The 19,172-nt window shown below is 34.4% G+C and overlaps 1 protein-coding gene across 6 annotated transcripts in view; it reads left to right on the top strand.

Annotated features, from left to right (window-relative positions):
• Positions 1-3,723: 3,723 nt before the first annotated feature.
• The window catches only part of LOC128246851 (uncharacterized), a 52,779-nt gene continuing 37,330 nt past the window's right edge, over positions 3,724-19,172 (top strand). For 3 of the 6 annotated variants that reach the window (XM_052965340.1, XM_052965339.1, XM_052965335.1), the window contains exons 1-4: positions 3,724-3,832; positions 4,536-4,584; positions 4,872-4,923; positions 16,096-18,707. In XM_052965340.1, coding sequence (XP_052821300.1) covers positions 16,243-18,707 — 2,465 coding nt within the window. In that variant the 5' untranslated portion in view covers positions 3,724-3,832; positions 4,536-4,584; positions 4,872-4,923; positions 16,096-16,242. Of the gene's footprint in view, positions 3,833-4,535; positions 4,585-4,871; positions 4,924-5,047; positions 5,182-5,229; positions 5,381-13,459; positions 13,520-16,095; positions 18,708-19,172 lie in introns of those variants that run through there. The other 3 variants (XM_052965337.1, XM_052965336.1, XM_052965338.1) reach the window with 3 other exon arrangements.

Raw genomic sequence — 19,172 nt, 5'->3', positions numbered from 1 at the left:
CAACAGCAGTGTCCCGCAAGGAACCGTTCTCGGACCTCTCTCATTTTGGTATACAACAAATGCCTGCCTCCGTGCGTCTATTGTGTAATTATCAAGGCTACTGCAGTTATCAAGTTCAATATGAAGTATTTAGAAACTAAGAGGTGAATAAAGTGCAACCTTGGCATATGCAAGGTCCTAAGAATCACCTGAAGCTGTAGAACATCAGCGCCGAATACACCATCCATATTACAAACAAAGTGGTCGAAATACCTCGCAACGTTGCGACGATGTCACATGCGAGGCCCTGCATAGACACTTGTAGAAGAAGAAGAGCTCCGGTATAGGACACCCATTTACGTTTAGTCGGTTAATATAGTTACAAGTATGCATACATGTAGTTAAGGTTCTCGGTTCTTGCCTTACTGACATATAAAATTTTTTTTAACTAGAACTTGAACCATTAACATTTATGTCAACATTTAAGTACATGGACAACTAAAATCTGTACCTTCAATTCATATATTAAATTCTATATACAACGATATTGCTAAAGGTACGTCACTTATAATAAATTGAAACCCATTGTTAATAAAAACTGCCTTACCCGAAGTTATAGGAATCACGCAGACGCAGACCGTCAAAAACTCAATAAAAGCATGACAAAACTGCACATTATATATCAAGGCTAAGCCTATGCTACTCATGTAACATGGACTTGACGGACATACTGGCTGAAAGATAAATGAGAATATTATGATACCAGTAAATGGTCGGTGTTTTGTAGCACAACATTATCATGGGCATGATTTTTTTCTTTGTAACGTCAAAATTCTTTTGGAACAAAACTTTAGGGGATGGAGTGGACTGTATCTATAGAATCAGCTTCTACAATGCACTGGTTAATTAATCGAAAGCGGAAAAATAGTTTAATGTAGCCTTTTAAATACGGAGTTGCGTACCCTTTACTTAATTTTGTCATTGATATTCTGTTTCGGTGTCAGCAAGTTGAGTGGAGGGTATGTTATGATATGGAGCCAAACACAAATATGCTCTATTTTGCAAATCACTAAAATTGATCAAGTAAAATCATATTGCATATATCATGACTATGAGTGTGCAGTTCGTTGTTTTTTCAGTTTCACTTTCATGCCAATGCAAGAAATGTCTCAGTACTGTACCTTTAAAATTTGTTCCATCCAAATAAAAAAGTTGCAGGCTTTAGCGATATTTTTTGATTGGACAGACTTTTCCAGTCTGGTGAATTTCATCTGTCTGGAGTCAGTTTTGAACATCTTCGAAGCTTGTGAGTTCTAAATTCCACCAGGATTTGCTGAATTAACAATAGTTGTCCTTCAGATCGGCAATGAATTTCCATTCTGGGTGTTGACCAGTTAATTTTACAAACCATTTTTTTATTATTAGATATCCATCACAATGATATGTTTGTGTATAATTGAATGTGGCCCCTGATCACAGTTTCAAAATAGGTGGCAAGTCTAATCAATTTGAATCAAAATTATTATATTTTCAAAGATGTAATCTGTTTGTACTAATGTGAGTTACCAGATGATGAATGACTGGATCTCTGATGGAAGGCAATTGCAGAAATGCCATCAAGCCAGTCTATGTATTTCCATGGGATATAGGTAATCTCTGGTATTAGTGTTGTGCCGATAATCGATTATAATTGACAATTGATCAGAAAGGCCTACGTCGGTGACAATCGATAGTGAAATTTGAACAATCGATTATAGAAACAAGGGACGTAGCCGCTATTTCTGGTTAATACTAGTTTATGTTGAAATGTTAAGGTCTAACCATGTTAAGTTATGTACTCATATTCTTATAAAGTCAATAAGTCACTACAGTACCTTACAAGACAAATGTTGATGTTTGGCATCAAAGACGCGGGTGAATGGGTTTTATTGAATATTAATATATATCTATTGATGTTCATGAAACATTCTGATTAAGTTTCATAAATATTAGACCAAAGATAATGCTTCTAGTGTGTTCCAGATTGGACCTAGTCACCTAGTTTTTGACCCACGTGAAAAATAAAGTAATGTGATAATATATACAATTGTTAACATTCCGAATAAATACGGACATAGCCGAACTTTGACGGTTTAATCAACTTTCTAGATCATAGTTACTCGGTCGTCTCCGGCATGCGTAAATTATTTAGACTGGTACCTTGCATTATCACCGATAAAATTATTGGTGTCGAGTCGATTCGGCCAAGATATCATTTCGGCCTGATCCTTTTTCGGCCTACTTTTATTCATTAATGTTTGTTTTAAATCGTGTGAATTACGCTTTAAACTTTCATTTTATATCAGTTAAATTTAAATTGTGTTAATTTTGTTATTGCGACCTATATATTTGTTAGTAAAATCGTGTGAATTAATGAGAATTAAGCTTTGTACTTCCATTTTATATCACTTAAATTTAAAATAGTCAATTAATCTCGTGTTAAGGCACTTATATTTGTTATCAAATGCATAGTTTAAACTATTATTCACAATATGCCCGTAAATTCTCACTTGCTTATTTACTACCACAGCGTGTATATAAATTGTTTTCACAGAAAGTAAATTTCTAAAATAACAAACTCCTTTTTTTAATTTCCTGTTTTAAACATTAGGCTCATTCGTTTTATATGACGTTTTGGAAGTTTTACACTCATCACAACGGTTAATGACGACAAATTTTAAGTAAAGTTGAATAAGAGTTGATATCATTAACAAATCTTTTTTTCATAACTAAAATTTATCCGTATACACTTCCCAATTGACAATTGCAAACATGTATCCCTATAGAAGCAGCCTCCAGGCCGCGTCTTATAACAAATTTTGTTTGTAATTTAACTAGTTCCAACTTCTCATGTTTGTGGTTTAAAAGTGATTCTTTAAAATGTGTTACCGTTTACTTCTAACCATGTAAGAATTTAGTTTTCACAGTTTTCTGAAAGAAACTGTTCCTGTAAAAACATATGGAATATTCAAATGCTTGTTGTACTTGTTACTGACTGATTATTAAAAAGAAATTGTTATCTTTCTTTGTGTTTATTTTACACATGTACTTACAATACGAAATGTAAGACAATAATTAGAGCCTGTTGTCTCATGTTCTGTAATAGCAACTTGTAAACACTAAAAGAAAGTCGCTTTCTGAATAAATAATGTAATTCATATAAAGAAATCTGCAAACAATATTGCAAGGGGACAATGGTGCTTTAAACTGGTGCATGCACTGTATCTGTTTGCCTTACATATTATGAGGAAAGATATTCAAATAATAATTAAATCGATTAAAAATCGATCATTGATCGGTTTCATAAACCAATCATCAATAGTATTTTTTTCTGTCCGATTCCCAACACTACCTGGTATTGTAAATTCATGTTGTGTAGGGTAAACAACTCCTTGTAGAACTTAATATGAGTTTTTATGAATAATGCCCCTTTGATGTATTATTCCTACCGAAAATGATTTCAACCAGTTGTTTTTATGTTAAAATGGATTTTTGTGTTGCTATTAAAAAAAAGAAAAAAAGTTATTCTAAAAACAATAAAAAATAACAATCAATACCATATCCTTATTCAGTTTGCATGATTTATAAGTACTGTTAGTTGTTTTACATTATGATGGTATTCAGCCAAATACTTGCTACAGGAAACTGAGCTATGGTGTTATCAATTGCTTCAATTGCTTGTAATGACACTTGGTAATTTGATACTGAAGAATTGCTGGGAAAACTTGCAGTAGTTGATACAAATTGTGCTACAAAGAGAAATAGTATAGTACATTGAGAGATTACAATAACTGTAAACATCAGCGCTTGCATGGTGAGTAAATGTTTATTTTTCATTGTTTATTTGAAAAAAAGAAGTGAGACTGTTGTTGATACAGACAGGAATGGGATATTTCAGATTAATTATGTGATGTTTTCATACAAGAATGAGGAAACAAAGTCACTCATCACACAGGCCATTGAAAAGAGAGGAAGCATATATCCTGTCTTTGTTACTTACATGTATGCTTAGTTTATGATAAGTTTTGGATCCTCATTATGTCATGTTTCTTTTCATGCATCACCTTATATAATTTATGTTTACTGTTAAAGACATTCTTAGATGTCAACAGGTATTTTAAAAAGACTGAGGCCAAGAATTTCATACTAAGTTAAACAAAAAAAATCACTTTCAAGAGAGATATAGTGACCTAAGTGTAAAAAGACTTCTGATAAAAAATGTACAGGAGCATTAAATCAAACCATGATAGATTATTTATTTTGAAAGGTCTTTGAAGTTCCGTTTGCTATCAATATTTAGGATATTTTAATGCTTATCTTACGGTACATTTTATTTCCTTCTTTACAATGTGTGAAAGGCTTATTAGGAATAATCTCCAACAGGTGAGATCATTTCATGCTCAGCTATGATTTATTTTTATGCAGCTGGAATGACATTCGATACTTTTAAGGTTTTACTCAACTAATCAGAACTATTTCTTAACACAATTGTTTTAAATTATTATTTATATTTTTAGATTGGGCGCAGTTTAGAAAATAGTGTAGACAATAGCAGAACAGCAACTGGTGAGATGTTCAAGTTTTTCACTGACATGGTACATTTGCTGGTAAAGAATGCAAACTGAAATTACATATTTAAAAAATTCATTTGAAGTAATCCTGTTTTTGCCTATCTTTAATCAAGTTAATCTACTGATATTGAATTTGTTTCTGCATTCAGCAATTGCACTGTGAATCCAATCTTCATGCTCAAATGCAGAAGTCATTTTCATACACTATCTTATTCTTAATTTCCCTTAAGTGTATGAACAGCATACTTATAAACAAAATTACTTTTATCTTATCATTTTCAGATTAGGCGGCCAGTTTAAATTCCATCACCTGAGGAAGAGTGCCAGTAGAAAGGTAGATAATAGTCGTTCATAACCGGCTAATCGAGAGCACTCATGTACAAGTTGACAAATATTACCGATGAAAGGTGTATTTTCCCTTTTCATGTTTCAACAGGTAGCACTATAATATCAATGCTGCTCTACTACCGTTACTGAGTTCTTTTATGAAGGGGGTGCTAAACCTATTGAATAAATTCAACAAGATCATATCAGATAAGTTTATCTATAATATGGTGAATTGTTAAAATTTGGAGGTTATGTGTACTAGTTTGTAAGTATATTGTTTATTCCTAATTGCTGTCTGTTTTTGTGTAGGTTATTAATTTGTTTATTGAATATACTGTAAAGTTCAGAAATAGTTAAGACTTAATATTTTGTTTTATTAGAGGTTTAAATGTGTTAGAAATTCTATTCTCAATGACAGTGTGGATTTTAAATTTGTGCACTTAAACGGAAAATAATTTTGTCAAGTATGTTTCAGTGTGATGGGATTTTATTTTGAATGATTTAAAACTTTCATGGATTAAAGTCTAATCTCTAGCCAGCTTAAAAGTTGACTTGATCAAAAGAGCTCACTGGCGGTTGCCTAATTTTTGTAACTTCATAAGGGTTAAAGGTTTAACAAATTAAATATTTGTTGATATTTTTGCCATTTATTATACACATCATAATCCAATATAACGTGAAGAAAATAATCATAATAAGAATTATGATTAATTTGTACGTTATACTTTTTTTATTGCATAAATAAAATGTGATATTAGAATATTCAGACACAGTGTTTTAGTCAGCTGCTATAAACATGAAATACCTTATTGCAGGCATATTTAGGTTTGCTGAGATTGAAGATGTATGAGGTACATAACACTAATACATTAAACATTATCTAGCACCGAATCAGTATAAAAAATTGCCAATGATCCTGTTATAGACTTTGAATGTGAAATAAAGTGTGTTAGGTAAACTATTAATGAAAATCAATATGATTGAACTCAACAATATACCAAACACAGGCTTCTATTAGAATTATGTCTCCCCCTCTCTGGGGGAGACATATTGTTTTTGCCCTGTCCGTCAGTCCGGTAGTCCGTCAGTCCGTCCGTACGTCACACTTCGTTTCCGATCGATAACTGGAAAACCGCATGACCTAGGATCACCAAACTTGGTAGGGAGGTTGGTCGTGAGGTGTAGAGGATCCCTATTGTTTTTGGGGTCACTAGGTCAAAGGTCAAGGTCGCGGCGACCCCCAATATAAAAAACATTTCTGCTCAAAATCTTGAGAACAGTTTGACCTAGGTTCACCAAACTTGGTAGGGAGGTTGGTCATGAGGTGTAGAAGATCCCTATTGTTTTTGGGGTCACTAGGTCAAAGGTCAAGGTCGCAGCGACCCCCAATGTAAAAAACATTTCCGCTCAATATCTTGAGAATGGTTTGACCTAGGTTCACCAAACTTGGTAGGGAGGTTGATCATGAGGTTTAGAAAACTCCTATATTTTGGGGGGTCACAAGGTCAAAGGTCAACGTTGCTGTGACCTCTAATGTAAAAAAATATTTCCGTGCAATATCAGGAGAATGCTTTGATCTAGGTTCACCAAACTTTGAAGTGAGGTTGGTCATGATGTCTAGATGATCCCAATTGTTTTGGGGGTAACAAGGTCAATAGTCAAGGTCGTGGTGACCTTCCATGTAAAAATCATTTGCGTGTAATATCTTTATGTCTCCCCCATTCATGGGGAGACATATTGTTTTTGCCCTGTCCGTCAGTCAGTCCATCAGTCTGTCAGTCAGTCAGTCGGTACGTCACACTTCGTTTCCGCCCAATAACTATAGAACTCTTAGACCCAGGAACTTCATACTTGGTATGCTAGTTGGTCATGACTAGTAGATGACCCCTATTGAATTTGGGGTCACTAGGTCAAAGATCAGGGTCAACGTGACCTTGAGGTGAAGAAACGGTTTCCACTCAATAACTAAAGATCCTTTGGGTCCAGGAACTTCATACTTGGTATGCTAGTTGTTCATGACTATTAGATGACTCCTATTGATTTTGAGATCAAAAGGTCAAAGGTCAAGGTTACCTTCAGGTAAAAAATGTTATGTTGGCAGTGACCTTAAGCTTAAAAATGGTTTCTGCTCAATAACTAAAGAAAGCTTGTACCCAGGAACTTCATAGTTGTTCATGACTAGTAGATGACTCCTATTGATTTTGAGATCAGTAGGTCAATGGTCAAGGTCACCGTGACCTTGAGGTGAAGAAACTGTTTCCGCTCAATAACTAGAGAACGCTTGCAACCAGGAATTTCATACTTGGTATGCTAGTTGGTCATGACTAGAAGATGACCCATATTGATTTTGAGATCACTAGGTCAAAGGTCAAGGTTGCCATGACCTTGAAGTGAAGAAAAAGTTTCCGCTCAATAACTAAAGATCCTTTGGTTTCAGGAACTTCATACTTGGTAAGCTAGTTGTTCATGACTAGAAGATGACCCCTATTGATTTTCAGATCAAAAGGTCAAAGGTCAAGGTTACCTTCAGGTAAAAAATGATACGTTGGCGGTGACCTTAAGCTTAAAAATGGTTTCTGCTCAATAACTTAAGAACGCTTGTACCCAGGAACTTCATTCTTGGTACGCTAGTCGGTCATGACTAGTAGATGACCCCTATTGATTTTGAGATCAGTAGGTCAAAGGTCAAGGTTGCCATGACCTTGAGTTGAAGAAATGGTTACCGCTCAGTAACTAAAGAACACTTGCACCCAAGAACTTAATACTTGGTATGCAAGTTGGTTATGTAGATGATCCCTATTGATGTTGTGATCAGTAGGTAAAAGGTCATGGTCACGATGACTGTGAGCTGAAAAATGGTTTCCGATCAATAATTGAATAACGCTTGCGCCCAGGAACTTCATACAATGCAAACTTCGTTTACATTTTCCATGATTAATCAACAACACTTTCTTCTCTTCACTATTTAATATAATCGAATAAACCAAACTTCACTGTTGGTTTGTCTCCAGTCCAAAGTTACAAATTTCATGTCCATCATTTATTTTTTCTCAGCTACGACCACACAATAGGGGAGACAAGCGCTTTTTCAAAAAAGCAATCTCTAGTTTAAGGCTGCAATCCATTGTAAATTACCTTACAAAAAAGAATATGATATTTGTAATCAAACTAGTTAAAATTCATAGTTTGTGTAGATTTCTATATTTGTTCTATTCATGTCCAGACAAATGTTATTTGGGATGCTATCAAGAATTTTATTACACATGAAAAATATATTATATATGTTTATAAGTTTTTAATTTGCAATTATAAAGCATTTAGCAAGGCATGTTAACATGCTGACAAAATCATGAAAATATTGATATTATTTTTTTAATCATATTTAACCTGCATAAAGTGTCTTTCTTCAAAGTATAAAGACTGGCACTATTTTAGTTACAGTTTAATGGCCGATATTTGCACACGCCACACAGTTTAAATAAAATGAAAATCAAATACATTTAATACCAAAGCAAATACTAAATAGAAACAGACCATTCTTCTGTCTGTTGAATCCATGTGCGATGAAATTAAAGAATCAACATTTTCAAATGTTCATGTTATGGAATGTTTCATAATTCTTTCACAAACCTTCAGAAATCTCTAGATATTGTTATGATCATATTATAGATTTATTGGAATTTTCTGTATTTAAATATGCAATACTCTATCAATATGCCTTTGTTAAAAGATGCACAATGCAGTGGTATGGGTTAATTAAAAAATATTAGATTCCCTTCTACTGTTGAATTTCTGTAGTTTACTGAGTGCACGATGGATAGAGTGACGTTGTTTCAGAAAGAAAATATTGGTAAGGACTAAGTTGTGCATAATAATTATGGAGCTAATACATGAGATTGGTAAATAATTATTGAAATAATCTTGTAATAAGTATTGTTGCTATATATATTATGACTAAAAATAAAAAAGTTAATCCTTTACCGGTACTTTGATAGTGAAATCGTGTATAACAACATAGGCCGTCTTTTGTTGTGAATATCAGATTATTTAAAGAAAATCCAATTACTGTATTATACATTTAAGTGACCCAAAAAACTTGAATGTGCCGAGACAGGGATTCCAGCTTGGACACTTTGATGAGAAGGGAAGTGGGCTATCATTTCTGTGGTAAATGTGAGGAGGGAAGTGGGCTATCATCACTGTGGTTAATGTGAGGAGTGAAGTGGGCTATCATCTCTGTGTTTAATGTGAGAAGGGGAGTGGGCTATCATCTCTGTGGTTTATATGAGGAGGGAAGTGGGCTATCATCACTGTGGTTTATGTGAGGAGGGAAGTGGGCTATCAACACAGTGGTTAATGTGAGAAGGGAAGTGGGCTATCATCCCTGTGGTTAATGTGAAAAGGGAAGTGGGCTATCATCCCTGTGGTTAATGTGAGAAGGGAAGTGGGCTATCATCACTGTGGTTAATGTGAGAAGGGAAGTGGACTATCATCACTGTGGTTAATGTGAGGAGGGAAGTGGGCTATCATCACTGTGGTTAATGTGAGGAGGGAAGTGGGCTATAATCTCTGTGGTTAATGTGAGGAGGGAAGTGGGCTATCATCTCTGTGGTTTATGTGAGGAGGGAAGTGGGCTATCATCAATGTGGTTAATGTGAGGAGGGAAGTGGGCTATCATCACAGTGGTTAATGTGAGGAGGGAAGTGGGCTATCATCACTGTGGTTAATGTTAGAAGGGAAGTGGGCTATCATCCCTGTGGTTAATGTGAGAAGGGAAGTGGGCTATCATCACTGTGGTTAATGTGAGAAGGGAAGTGGGCTATCATCACTGTGGTTAATGTCAGAAGGGAAGTGGGCTATCATCCCTGGGGTTAATGTCAGAAGGGAAGTGGGCTATCATCCCTGTGGTTAATGTCAGAAGGGAAGTGGGCAATCATCCCTGTGGTTAATGTCAGAAGGGAAGTGGGCTATCATCACTGTGGTTAATTTCAGAAGGGAAGTGGGCAATCATCACTGTGGTTAATGTCAGAAGGGAAGTGGGCAATCATCCCTGTGGTTAATGTGAGGAGGGAAGTGGGCAATCATCACTGTGGTTAATGTGGGGAGGGAAGTGGGCTATCATCACTGTGGTTAATGTTTGAAAGGTCTGCTATCATCACTGTGGTTAATATTTGAAAGGTAGTCTGCTATCATCACTGTGGTTAATTTGAAAGGAAGTCAGCTATCATCACTGTGGTTAATATTTGAAAGGATTTAGTCCGCTATTATCACTGTGGTTAATGTTTGAAAGGAAGTCAGCTATCGTCACTGTGGTTAATGTTAGAAAGGATTTAGTCCACTATTATCACTGTGGTTAATGTTTTAAAGGACGTCAGCTATCATCACTGTGGTTAATGTTTGAAAGGAAGTCAGCTATCATCGATGTGGTTAATGTTTGAAAGAAAGTCAGCTATCATCACTGTGGTTAATGTTTGAAAGGAAGTCAGCTATAATTACTGTGGTAAATGTTTGAAAGGAAGTCAGCTATCATCATTGGACTCAGAGATTTAGGACTTGTGTACTGGAAGATGAAACTCTTAAAAAGTTTAAAGATTCTTGCATGAGTTTGATTGGAACCAAAACCTTAATCCCTACTACAAACTAAGGTTAGCATTTTATTTCCTGGTTTTCTTGGACTTCTGACATATAGGTGGACTTTTTGTAATCTTTAGAGGTAAAACTGAGGTAATACTGTTGAAATGGCTAGAATTTTTTTTGATTCAATGTAAATTAAATGTAAAGTCTTGAAAGTTGTTAGGAGTAAAGGCATGGTTGGGTAGACATTTTGAACCCGAGTACCTGATTGTCAAATACCCTCAGAGACTGGTGTGTTCATTTTACGCCACAGAATGAACATGAAATAGAATAGTCAATACACTGTTTCTTTCCTTTTTAAAAGCTCCATGAAATAACTATGCCATCTGAAACAAAGATAAGTATTGTTTGGAATTCTTTCATCATGTTTCTAAATGAAAAAACGAAATGCTATCTCTGTTCATGAGAGCTCAGTCACAAATGGTGGACAAACGTCATCTATGAAGAGGCTCATGTTGAAAAAGCATTCCCTTCATTCACTTAAACAAGCATAATGAAAAAATAATTGCTGTATTGGATGGGTACCAGGTGATAAAATTGAACCCTGGAACCCAACAAAACATACCCGGCCCACGTGTACCCGGGTACCCATCTATATATAGATGCCTTAGTTAGGAGACTTTATCATTGTCAAATATATTAAAATATAGCCTACATTTCCAGCCAATGAAATTGCCTTAGTAATCAGCCTTCAATTAGTATTGGCTTGCAGTTTTACAACTTAATTTGGATCCTTGTCAGCAGAAGTCAGTTAGAACAAATGATGTAAAATCTTAATGACTAAGAAGGTCTGTCTCGCTACTGCCGTTCGTTAATCAGTAAGATTTTTCAAAGCATCTATAACTTATGTTAATTAAGATTCATTTGTTTAATCAAAGTATGTATATTTTTCAAATTTTGGCCCACTTGGTAGACATACCGTATTTCAGTAACCAGTAAAACGCTTATTCAGTTTTGGAAGTTTATTTATTTAGCAGTGCCTTAATATTTGTTGTGTCTGATATTTATGTTCCATTAATTTCAAATAGGTTAGTCTGCAATTGTTTACTTATTGAGTATTGATTTTCACAAGATGTGAATAAAGTATGAATAAGAACACTTAAATGAATTGTCTGCTATCTTGTCGATGTTATAGATAATAAAATTAATCATCATGAAAAAAGATGATATTTCAAAGATTGGTGCTAACTTTAGGTTAAATCGTGGGACAATTATGGGTTCCTTTGATATATTGTACTGATATTCTGTCATGGATGTCAGCACCATTATCTAGCACAATTTGCACATGTATGCGTGTTCCCCAGATTGGAAAGATTTATGCAACGCTATGGGGATGAACAAGCATTCAGCTCTGAAGGTTTTAAACAATGACAAATATTATTCAGTCTGAAGCCCCCTTTTTGGGATCTTGAATGTTATTAAAGTTAACAATGTGATTAACAACATCGTTGTTAACTTTTAAACGTGGAATATTTGATGATGTGCTCACTATAACCAAGTACAGCTGAAACAGTTCTCTCAAATCATGTTAGAAATACAGCAGATCACAAGTGTAGCCATTAAACTCCCAGAGCAGTAACGATTTGAAAGTTAACAACGATGACAATGTTGTTAACTTAAACGATGTTTGGAACATTCCATTGATCTGTGGGGTTGTACCACTTTCGAATTGCTTGTGTTGAAGCCATATTGCATAAGGTCTTGTGCAATGTATCTTTAGACAAACAACAAGAAGTGAAACAACCCCAAAAATCAATGCCTAATATTGTATTTCTCCTTCTTTTACTTTTTAAAATGAAAAAAAAATGAAAAATTCTTTACAAAAGCATTTAAATCCGATGACAAACGTCCTTTGTTTTTTACACAGTATTTCTGCAGAAGCTGCAGCAGGTGCCCCTGGCTTCTGTGTGATACGGGATCAGAAAAATGCTGTGTAATACAGAAATTTTGTCGAGCACCAATTCTTTTATGTTTAAGTCATGCAATATTTTAGTCGGAAATATAACAGGAATTAGTTTAATATTATTCACTCCCCTGCCCATCTTCCTTCCCCTTTTTCCCATCATGTTATTTGATACAAAAGATGTTTAATGTCCTTGAAAGCTGAAAAGGTAACACACGTTACGTAAGCTTGTTGTTCAGAAAACTCTTTATACATTTGGCATGATAATAGCACTTAATATGTGACATTTCATTATGTAATTTATACTTTAATTCTACTGAATATTACTACATGTTAATTGGGAAATAATTGGACGTTTTCTGAAATGACATGAAATGGAACTTGATTATTTTGCTTCAGCCGTTCTTTCACACTACATAGGGAAGCTGTGTGGGGGGTGATTATTGATTCGTTACCTTAAAGGCTTAATTATCAGGTAGATTTCATTCTAAGATTATTCTTGATTGGTTGCTATGGCAACGGTTTCAGATCAACTTATTTTATCGATGATAAATTAGTTATAGACTGTGAATACAATTTAAGAACTGAGTTTGCCATTGATCATAAAATAGCATTGATTTTCTTACTATTAAATTGAGAGTGTCAAGTTTGAATACTTGGATTTTAATTGAAAGAGAAGGCAAATGGTTATGAAGTTTATGTAAAAAACACATCTTAAACCGTAGAAATTTAAGATAAATTCTATCACAATTTTTTTCATAGAAACTCACTCTGTTTGCCAAGTCAGAAATCAAATACTACATGTAGATTTGTTTGGGTTTAAAAATGGATTCCAAAATATATTTTGTTTATTCTTTTTTATAACATTGCCAGTGTCCTTGTTATCTGAAATATAAAGTAATTATATTGGAAAATTCTATTTACTGAAATATTTATGTGCTCGTAATGCTGTGTTACATATTTGAGTTCCACTCGATAATAATACTTTCCTCAATGCGGGGGATATTTTCAAATTTGTTTAAAATGTTTTAACCATACATTGTTAAGTGGATAACATGTTGAAATTGTAAGTGATTTGAGGGTCAAGTGCATATTTTAATTGACAAGTATTTAATCATTTGTGGATTTTACATTAAAACGGTGGTATGGAACCATTTTATTGGTAGTAGGAAGACTATTGGTGTGCACCAGGTGAAGTATATTGCGATCTTTAACTGAAACAATTTTTCTTTCTAATATATTCCTAAAACAGATATAATAACAGTTAACTGGTGTTTTAAAGAAAAACGAGCCAAATTGTACGTGAACGTAACGTCATTTCAGATATAATGTCTTTGAAAATGTGTCCAAGTGTGCTGACGTTTGATTTAAAATCAAGAGTGGGCTAAAATCTCAAACATTGACAAATATCAATTTGTTGTATCATTGTTTGAAACAGTGAAATAACTTTTTTTCACTGATAAATCTTATAAATCACAAGAAAGCATATAATAAGTTGATATATTTTGATAAAAAATCAAACATAAGCAAATAAAAGATTAAATGACTTTGGACTTCACTTATTTTTCCGAAATCCCAACCTAGAAAATGGATAAAATAATATTTATTCAGTATTATTTTTTATCAGAAATATATCAAAGTAAACCCACAGATTATAGGTTAGATTATGACTTGTACCAAATAAAGAAATCTCATATTTATAGTCTTAAAATTTAGGCAAAAATATAGGTTGGCTTGAGCCTAAAGTACAAACTGTATTGTCATTATTTGGTTAAAAAAGACTCGAAGATTAAACGTCTCTGCCAGATTATTGAATAGATTAAAATAGTATTTCATTTCAAAAGGTTTTTCTAGGATACCTATGAGTGCTGTGACATTTGTGTTTGCCAAATAAGTAAAGTTTTCAATGTTATGAGTATTTTTTATTTTTTGAATGATATTGCAAATCCTTTTGATATGTTTAAAGTTGTTTTTTCAATGCATTAATTTTATTATGTTTGTCTGAATTTACTGTTTAATGGTCTCACATTGAGTGGAAAGTTTTCATGCCAGATACAAGGGACATAATATGCCTAATTTAGGGTAGCATTAATCTATAACAATTCTGTGACTCAATAGACAAATCACTTGTCTTGGAATGCCTTCAAGCTGATGATCAAGCCTACAGTTAACCTATAGAGTGCAGTACCGCTTACTAAATTTCCAACACATTCTATAGTCAATTGACCAAATTGCAACAGAAATAACACTGAATTCTAGTGATTCACGACTCCTAACACTTTGACTTGTATGAGGAGAAAGTCCAACTTGTAAATAAAATTGGTTGAACATAACCACTATGTATTCGTTTAAGTGACCACATCCTGTGTAGGAGTACCAATGGTGCAGTGAAAATGTAAATAAAATAAAAAAGTAGATTAACTTCCAGCATGTTCATCCTGTTGTTTGTTGTTTTTTTAATTCACAAACCATTCAACTTCAGTACCTATAAAGAGTGAAAGTAGCCTATGGTCTGAGATGGTCTCAAGCTTTGATTCACTGTCATGTGTTATTAAAAAGAAAGAAAAGGCAATTAATAACACTGAGGAGTCACTCCCAAATTTGGAGTTATTTGCTCTAGATTCTTTATAGCGAGTAAATATCAGTCTAAATTCAATGCACTAGCTGTACTCACTGTACTTAGAAAATGATGGTTAATGGCGACCTTGGGCGACCAAGGTCATAAACAATTATTTTATTAAAAGTTGTTTAAAAATCATTCTATCCCTAATGTATATCATGGATAATCTCAGATAAATTTTATGCTAATGTTTGCATCGACTTGTTCAAAGCAAGAACAATGTTAAGCTCCCCTTTAAAGAAAAGTCTTGAGAATTGTCAGGTTCTATCAGGAATCCCTTAACACATCTTTTTCGAGGCATTTATAGGCGTAGTAATGAGACCAAGGGTGATGATTATTAATCATGATGACCTTTGTAAAGTGAGAACTAAGCCTGTTCCACATAAAAAAATGGAATATCACACGCATCTAAGAAATAGGATTTTATAAAACAAATCCAAAATGGAAATGCACTCTTAAGCGTAAGGCTTAAAATTCAGCAAGAAAGGGAAACACTCCTTTTTTGTGGTGATGTCACAAGACCGATTATTGTGCCCGATTAAACAATTTTTGCATTTTAGCATTATTTTTGACAGTAATATGTTATAATCGTTCACTAATCTGTTAACTGGTTTGTTATTTTTGAACACTAGGTTAGCAAAAGTATTAATTATTATTTATTGTAGCGTAAAATCAGACCATAAATGTTTTATAATGCTTTGGAAAGAAAGGAAAACTGTTAAACACTTAACGGATTAATTTGTATGAACTTTTTTAATGATTATCAACAGTTAATGGGGATAATCTTTTAATGATCTAAAGGTGTCAAAAGGGGTTGTATAAAATGTTTCCTCTTATTTTATTCATTAAGTGTCGATAAATCATAAGTTTCTATGCATGACTCTCAGATTTTGATGTTAATAAACAAAAACTGAGGAGTCTGACCAAGCTGAAAGCTTGAAAAGCTAAAACAATAAGCTATACATTCATTGTAGAATTTTGAAAGATTGTGCAAGTATGATGGTTTTGTTAAATATTTTCAGGAAGATGTGGAGCAGATGTTGAGAACAAGTGGAGATGCTGAAACAGGTCGATAAATAATTCCTGTTATTTGAATCATGATGGACTTCGGCTAGTTCTGAAAAATGGGTGTCATATGATATGAATAAGAAAGAATCCATCTGTAAAAAATGGCAGAAACTGTTTCAGAAGCAGTTAAAATTTCCAAACTCCTTGGTCTGAACTCGGAAAATGATTACACCAAGTATGAGAACGTTAAACTGGCGGCTCAGAAAAGAAGACTGGCCGCAGAAAGTAACAAAACAAAGTCCCATAAAATTTTGGTCACCCCTGTTAGAGCTTATCCAATCATAAGCCACTCGACACCTAACCAACATCGTGACCTATTGCAGAGTAGCTCTAGAAAAGCCTCAGATCATGATCACACTGACTTGGTTAATGCTCGGAGGTGTAAAAGTGAAACAAAAGAGATAAGGACATCTCATAGACATAAGACAAGTGAACGCCATGTGGAGAATGATAACATTAAGAGAGGTGAATCTGCTATAGACTTTAGACTAGATAGAGTCAAAGAAAAAATACTACAAAGAGATCCACCCAATGTTGGTGATGTAGGTGAACTGAATGGAAAGAGAAAGGAAGTGAATCAATCTCCTAAAGCAACAAGAAGTGAAAAAAGTAGAATATTGGTCAGAAGAGAATCACCGAGTGTAGCAAAAAGTGGTAGAATAGAAACTAACAATGAAAATGCCTTAACAAATGGGGATGTTCATAGCACAAAAGAAACGCGGAGTTCTGTGAAGCGTGGTGTATCACCAAGCTCACATGAACCAGGGGAAGATGCGAAACATCACAGAAGACAGTCACCTGTAATAGATAAAATCAATGCGCAGAAATTGTTGAAAAAGTCAAATTCAGAACACAAATTTGTAAGGAAACGTAAAGATGAGTCTAGTGAAAGAAAAACTTCGCCAAAAAATAAACCAATGGAAGTAAGAAGACGATTAGATTTTGAAAAAGATGAAACTGCAGATGAACTAGGACCTCTTTCTAGGGAACTAGATTTTACAGACAAAATAGCGGCTCTAAGGTCTTTGATGAACAGAGGAAATGGAGATGGAGATTTTAAAGATATTTCTGACAGAAAGGCTTACTACAATGAATATCGTTCAGGACATAGGAAGGTTATGGTTGGTCGAGCTGACTTAAGGAATCATGTTGATAAACATGATGAAAATGTGCTTATTGATGGTCAGTTAGATATAAATTTCATTAAAGGTCACTTAAAAAGTCAAAGGCTAAGACAGGTTCATAGTGCAGATATTTTTAGCAATGACTTAAAAAACATTGATGGTAGATTATCGGCTGTTGAGTTACAGCTACTAAAAGACAGGCTTGAACTTAGACATGAAAATGGAAAGGACACTGAGACTGAACAATCTAGAGATGCAAAAATAGATACAGAAGATGACTTGTTTCATGCTGGCAGTGGAAGAAAAATATTAAGCAGTTCAAAGAAACCTCGTAGAAAATCAGAACACAAAATGGAGACCGGGGAAACAGACAATAGAGAAAGCAGGCCTAGTTCCAGGCTTGACTCGAAAGAAACTCAGGCAAAACTGTTGAATAGTTCTATACGGAGTGTACAAAGTAATGTGCCTTTTTTTGAAGCCCTAGGTCGACCTATGAGTGCTCCTCTTTTCAATTGTGAAATTGCTGTAGGTAAAAGGAATGTTTACAAACAGAGGAGTGAGCAGTTTGAAGGTATTGAAAAGGGAATTCATGTTAATAATGTTGAAACATCACCTGGTGCTGAGGAAAGACAAACTAATGTTAATAACTTTATGGGAACAAGTGTCACACCAGAAAAACAGAAACATAGACCTAAAATTATTTCCAGAAGTAGGGATTTAAAAGCTGAAAACAATAAAATCCAGCAAGTGCTAGATAACGATGCATTAAAGCGTGACTCTGGAAACCATAGACCCAGCTCAAGGAATAGTCAGGTGGCTCTTGATGATGAAATCAAAGGAATTACTGGTCAATCTAACAAGCTACGATCTTGTAGACACAGTAAAAGAAGTGCTAGTACAGTTAATGGTGTTGATGTAGATAAACACAACACTGAGAGAGAAATCAGTAAGAGTGAAAAGAAGGTTAGAGAATGGATTAAAAAGCAGGAAATGTTGACTAAAGGTAGACCGGCAAGTGCTTTTGATTTTAACTCTGGGCCTGTTATGATGGAAGAGCTGAATATTAGTATAAGTATACCAACAGATCCTAAGGCGGAAATGAAACATAGTCCGTCTGACAGCTGTGATAGAATTCCTGTTAAACTGGAGAAAAAGAAGAATGAAAGGACTCATACCCTCGGGCAGCCGACTACTGCCATTGGATTTTTAGCACCGAAGGATGTGAGTTTAGGGCCTCTTTCAAATCGTCAGGCAATATTTGATAGACTAGAACGGATCACTATGGCTGTGACAACCCAGCAGCATCAGTTTGAAGTTGATATACCAGTCGGTGAGGGAAAGGGTCGCACCAGTACACCCATGCAAGCTTTGTCTGGGCGGGTTACCCCAAGGCGAGGGAAAACTAGCCGTAAAGTAGAGAATTCCGACAGTGCCGATACAGAGTATGTATATTATCTTTTATTTGCTGTATTTATAAGGATGATTATTTTGTTAAATTAACCCAAAATAATATTTGAAAAAAACAAAAGGTGTTTTAAGTTGATTCTATTGTTAATCTAACCTTAATAATTAATCAGTTTGTTTGTTCCTTATTTAATGGTTGGTTTTTAATTTTGGCATGTATTTATGTCTTTATGTCATTCTTTTTTTGTAAATGAATTATCCTGAATTTATTTTATTTGCACACCTCAATTCTTTAGAACTGCACCACCAAAAAAAAAGACGACTAGGTAACAAATAGACACGGCTAGGTGTTTGAAGTGGGATTTTAGAGCATTTTGTTTTCTTTATTTCCATTTTTTCTGCGCAACATCATTTTGAACTTTCTTTCATTTGACCTTGGTAGTTTTCTGCATCATATCATTTCATATGGTTTTCCAATTTTGTATTTGAACATTATAATTTTA

Source organism: Mya arenaria, chromosome 9 (assembly GCF_026914265.1).
Source record: "Mya arenaria isolate MELC-2E11 chromosome 9, ASM2691426v1".
Lineage (NCBI taxonomy): Eukaryota > Metazoa > Mollusca > Bivalvia > Myida > Myidae > Mya > Mya arenaria.
The sequence above is the reverse complement of the archived record's forward strand: the minus strand, read 5'-3'. Positions and strand labels throughout refer to the sequence as shown.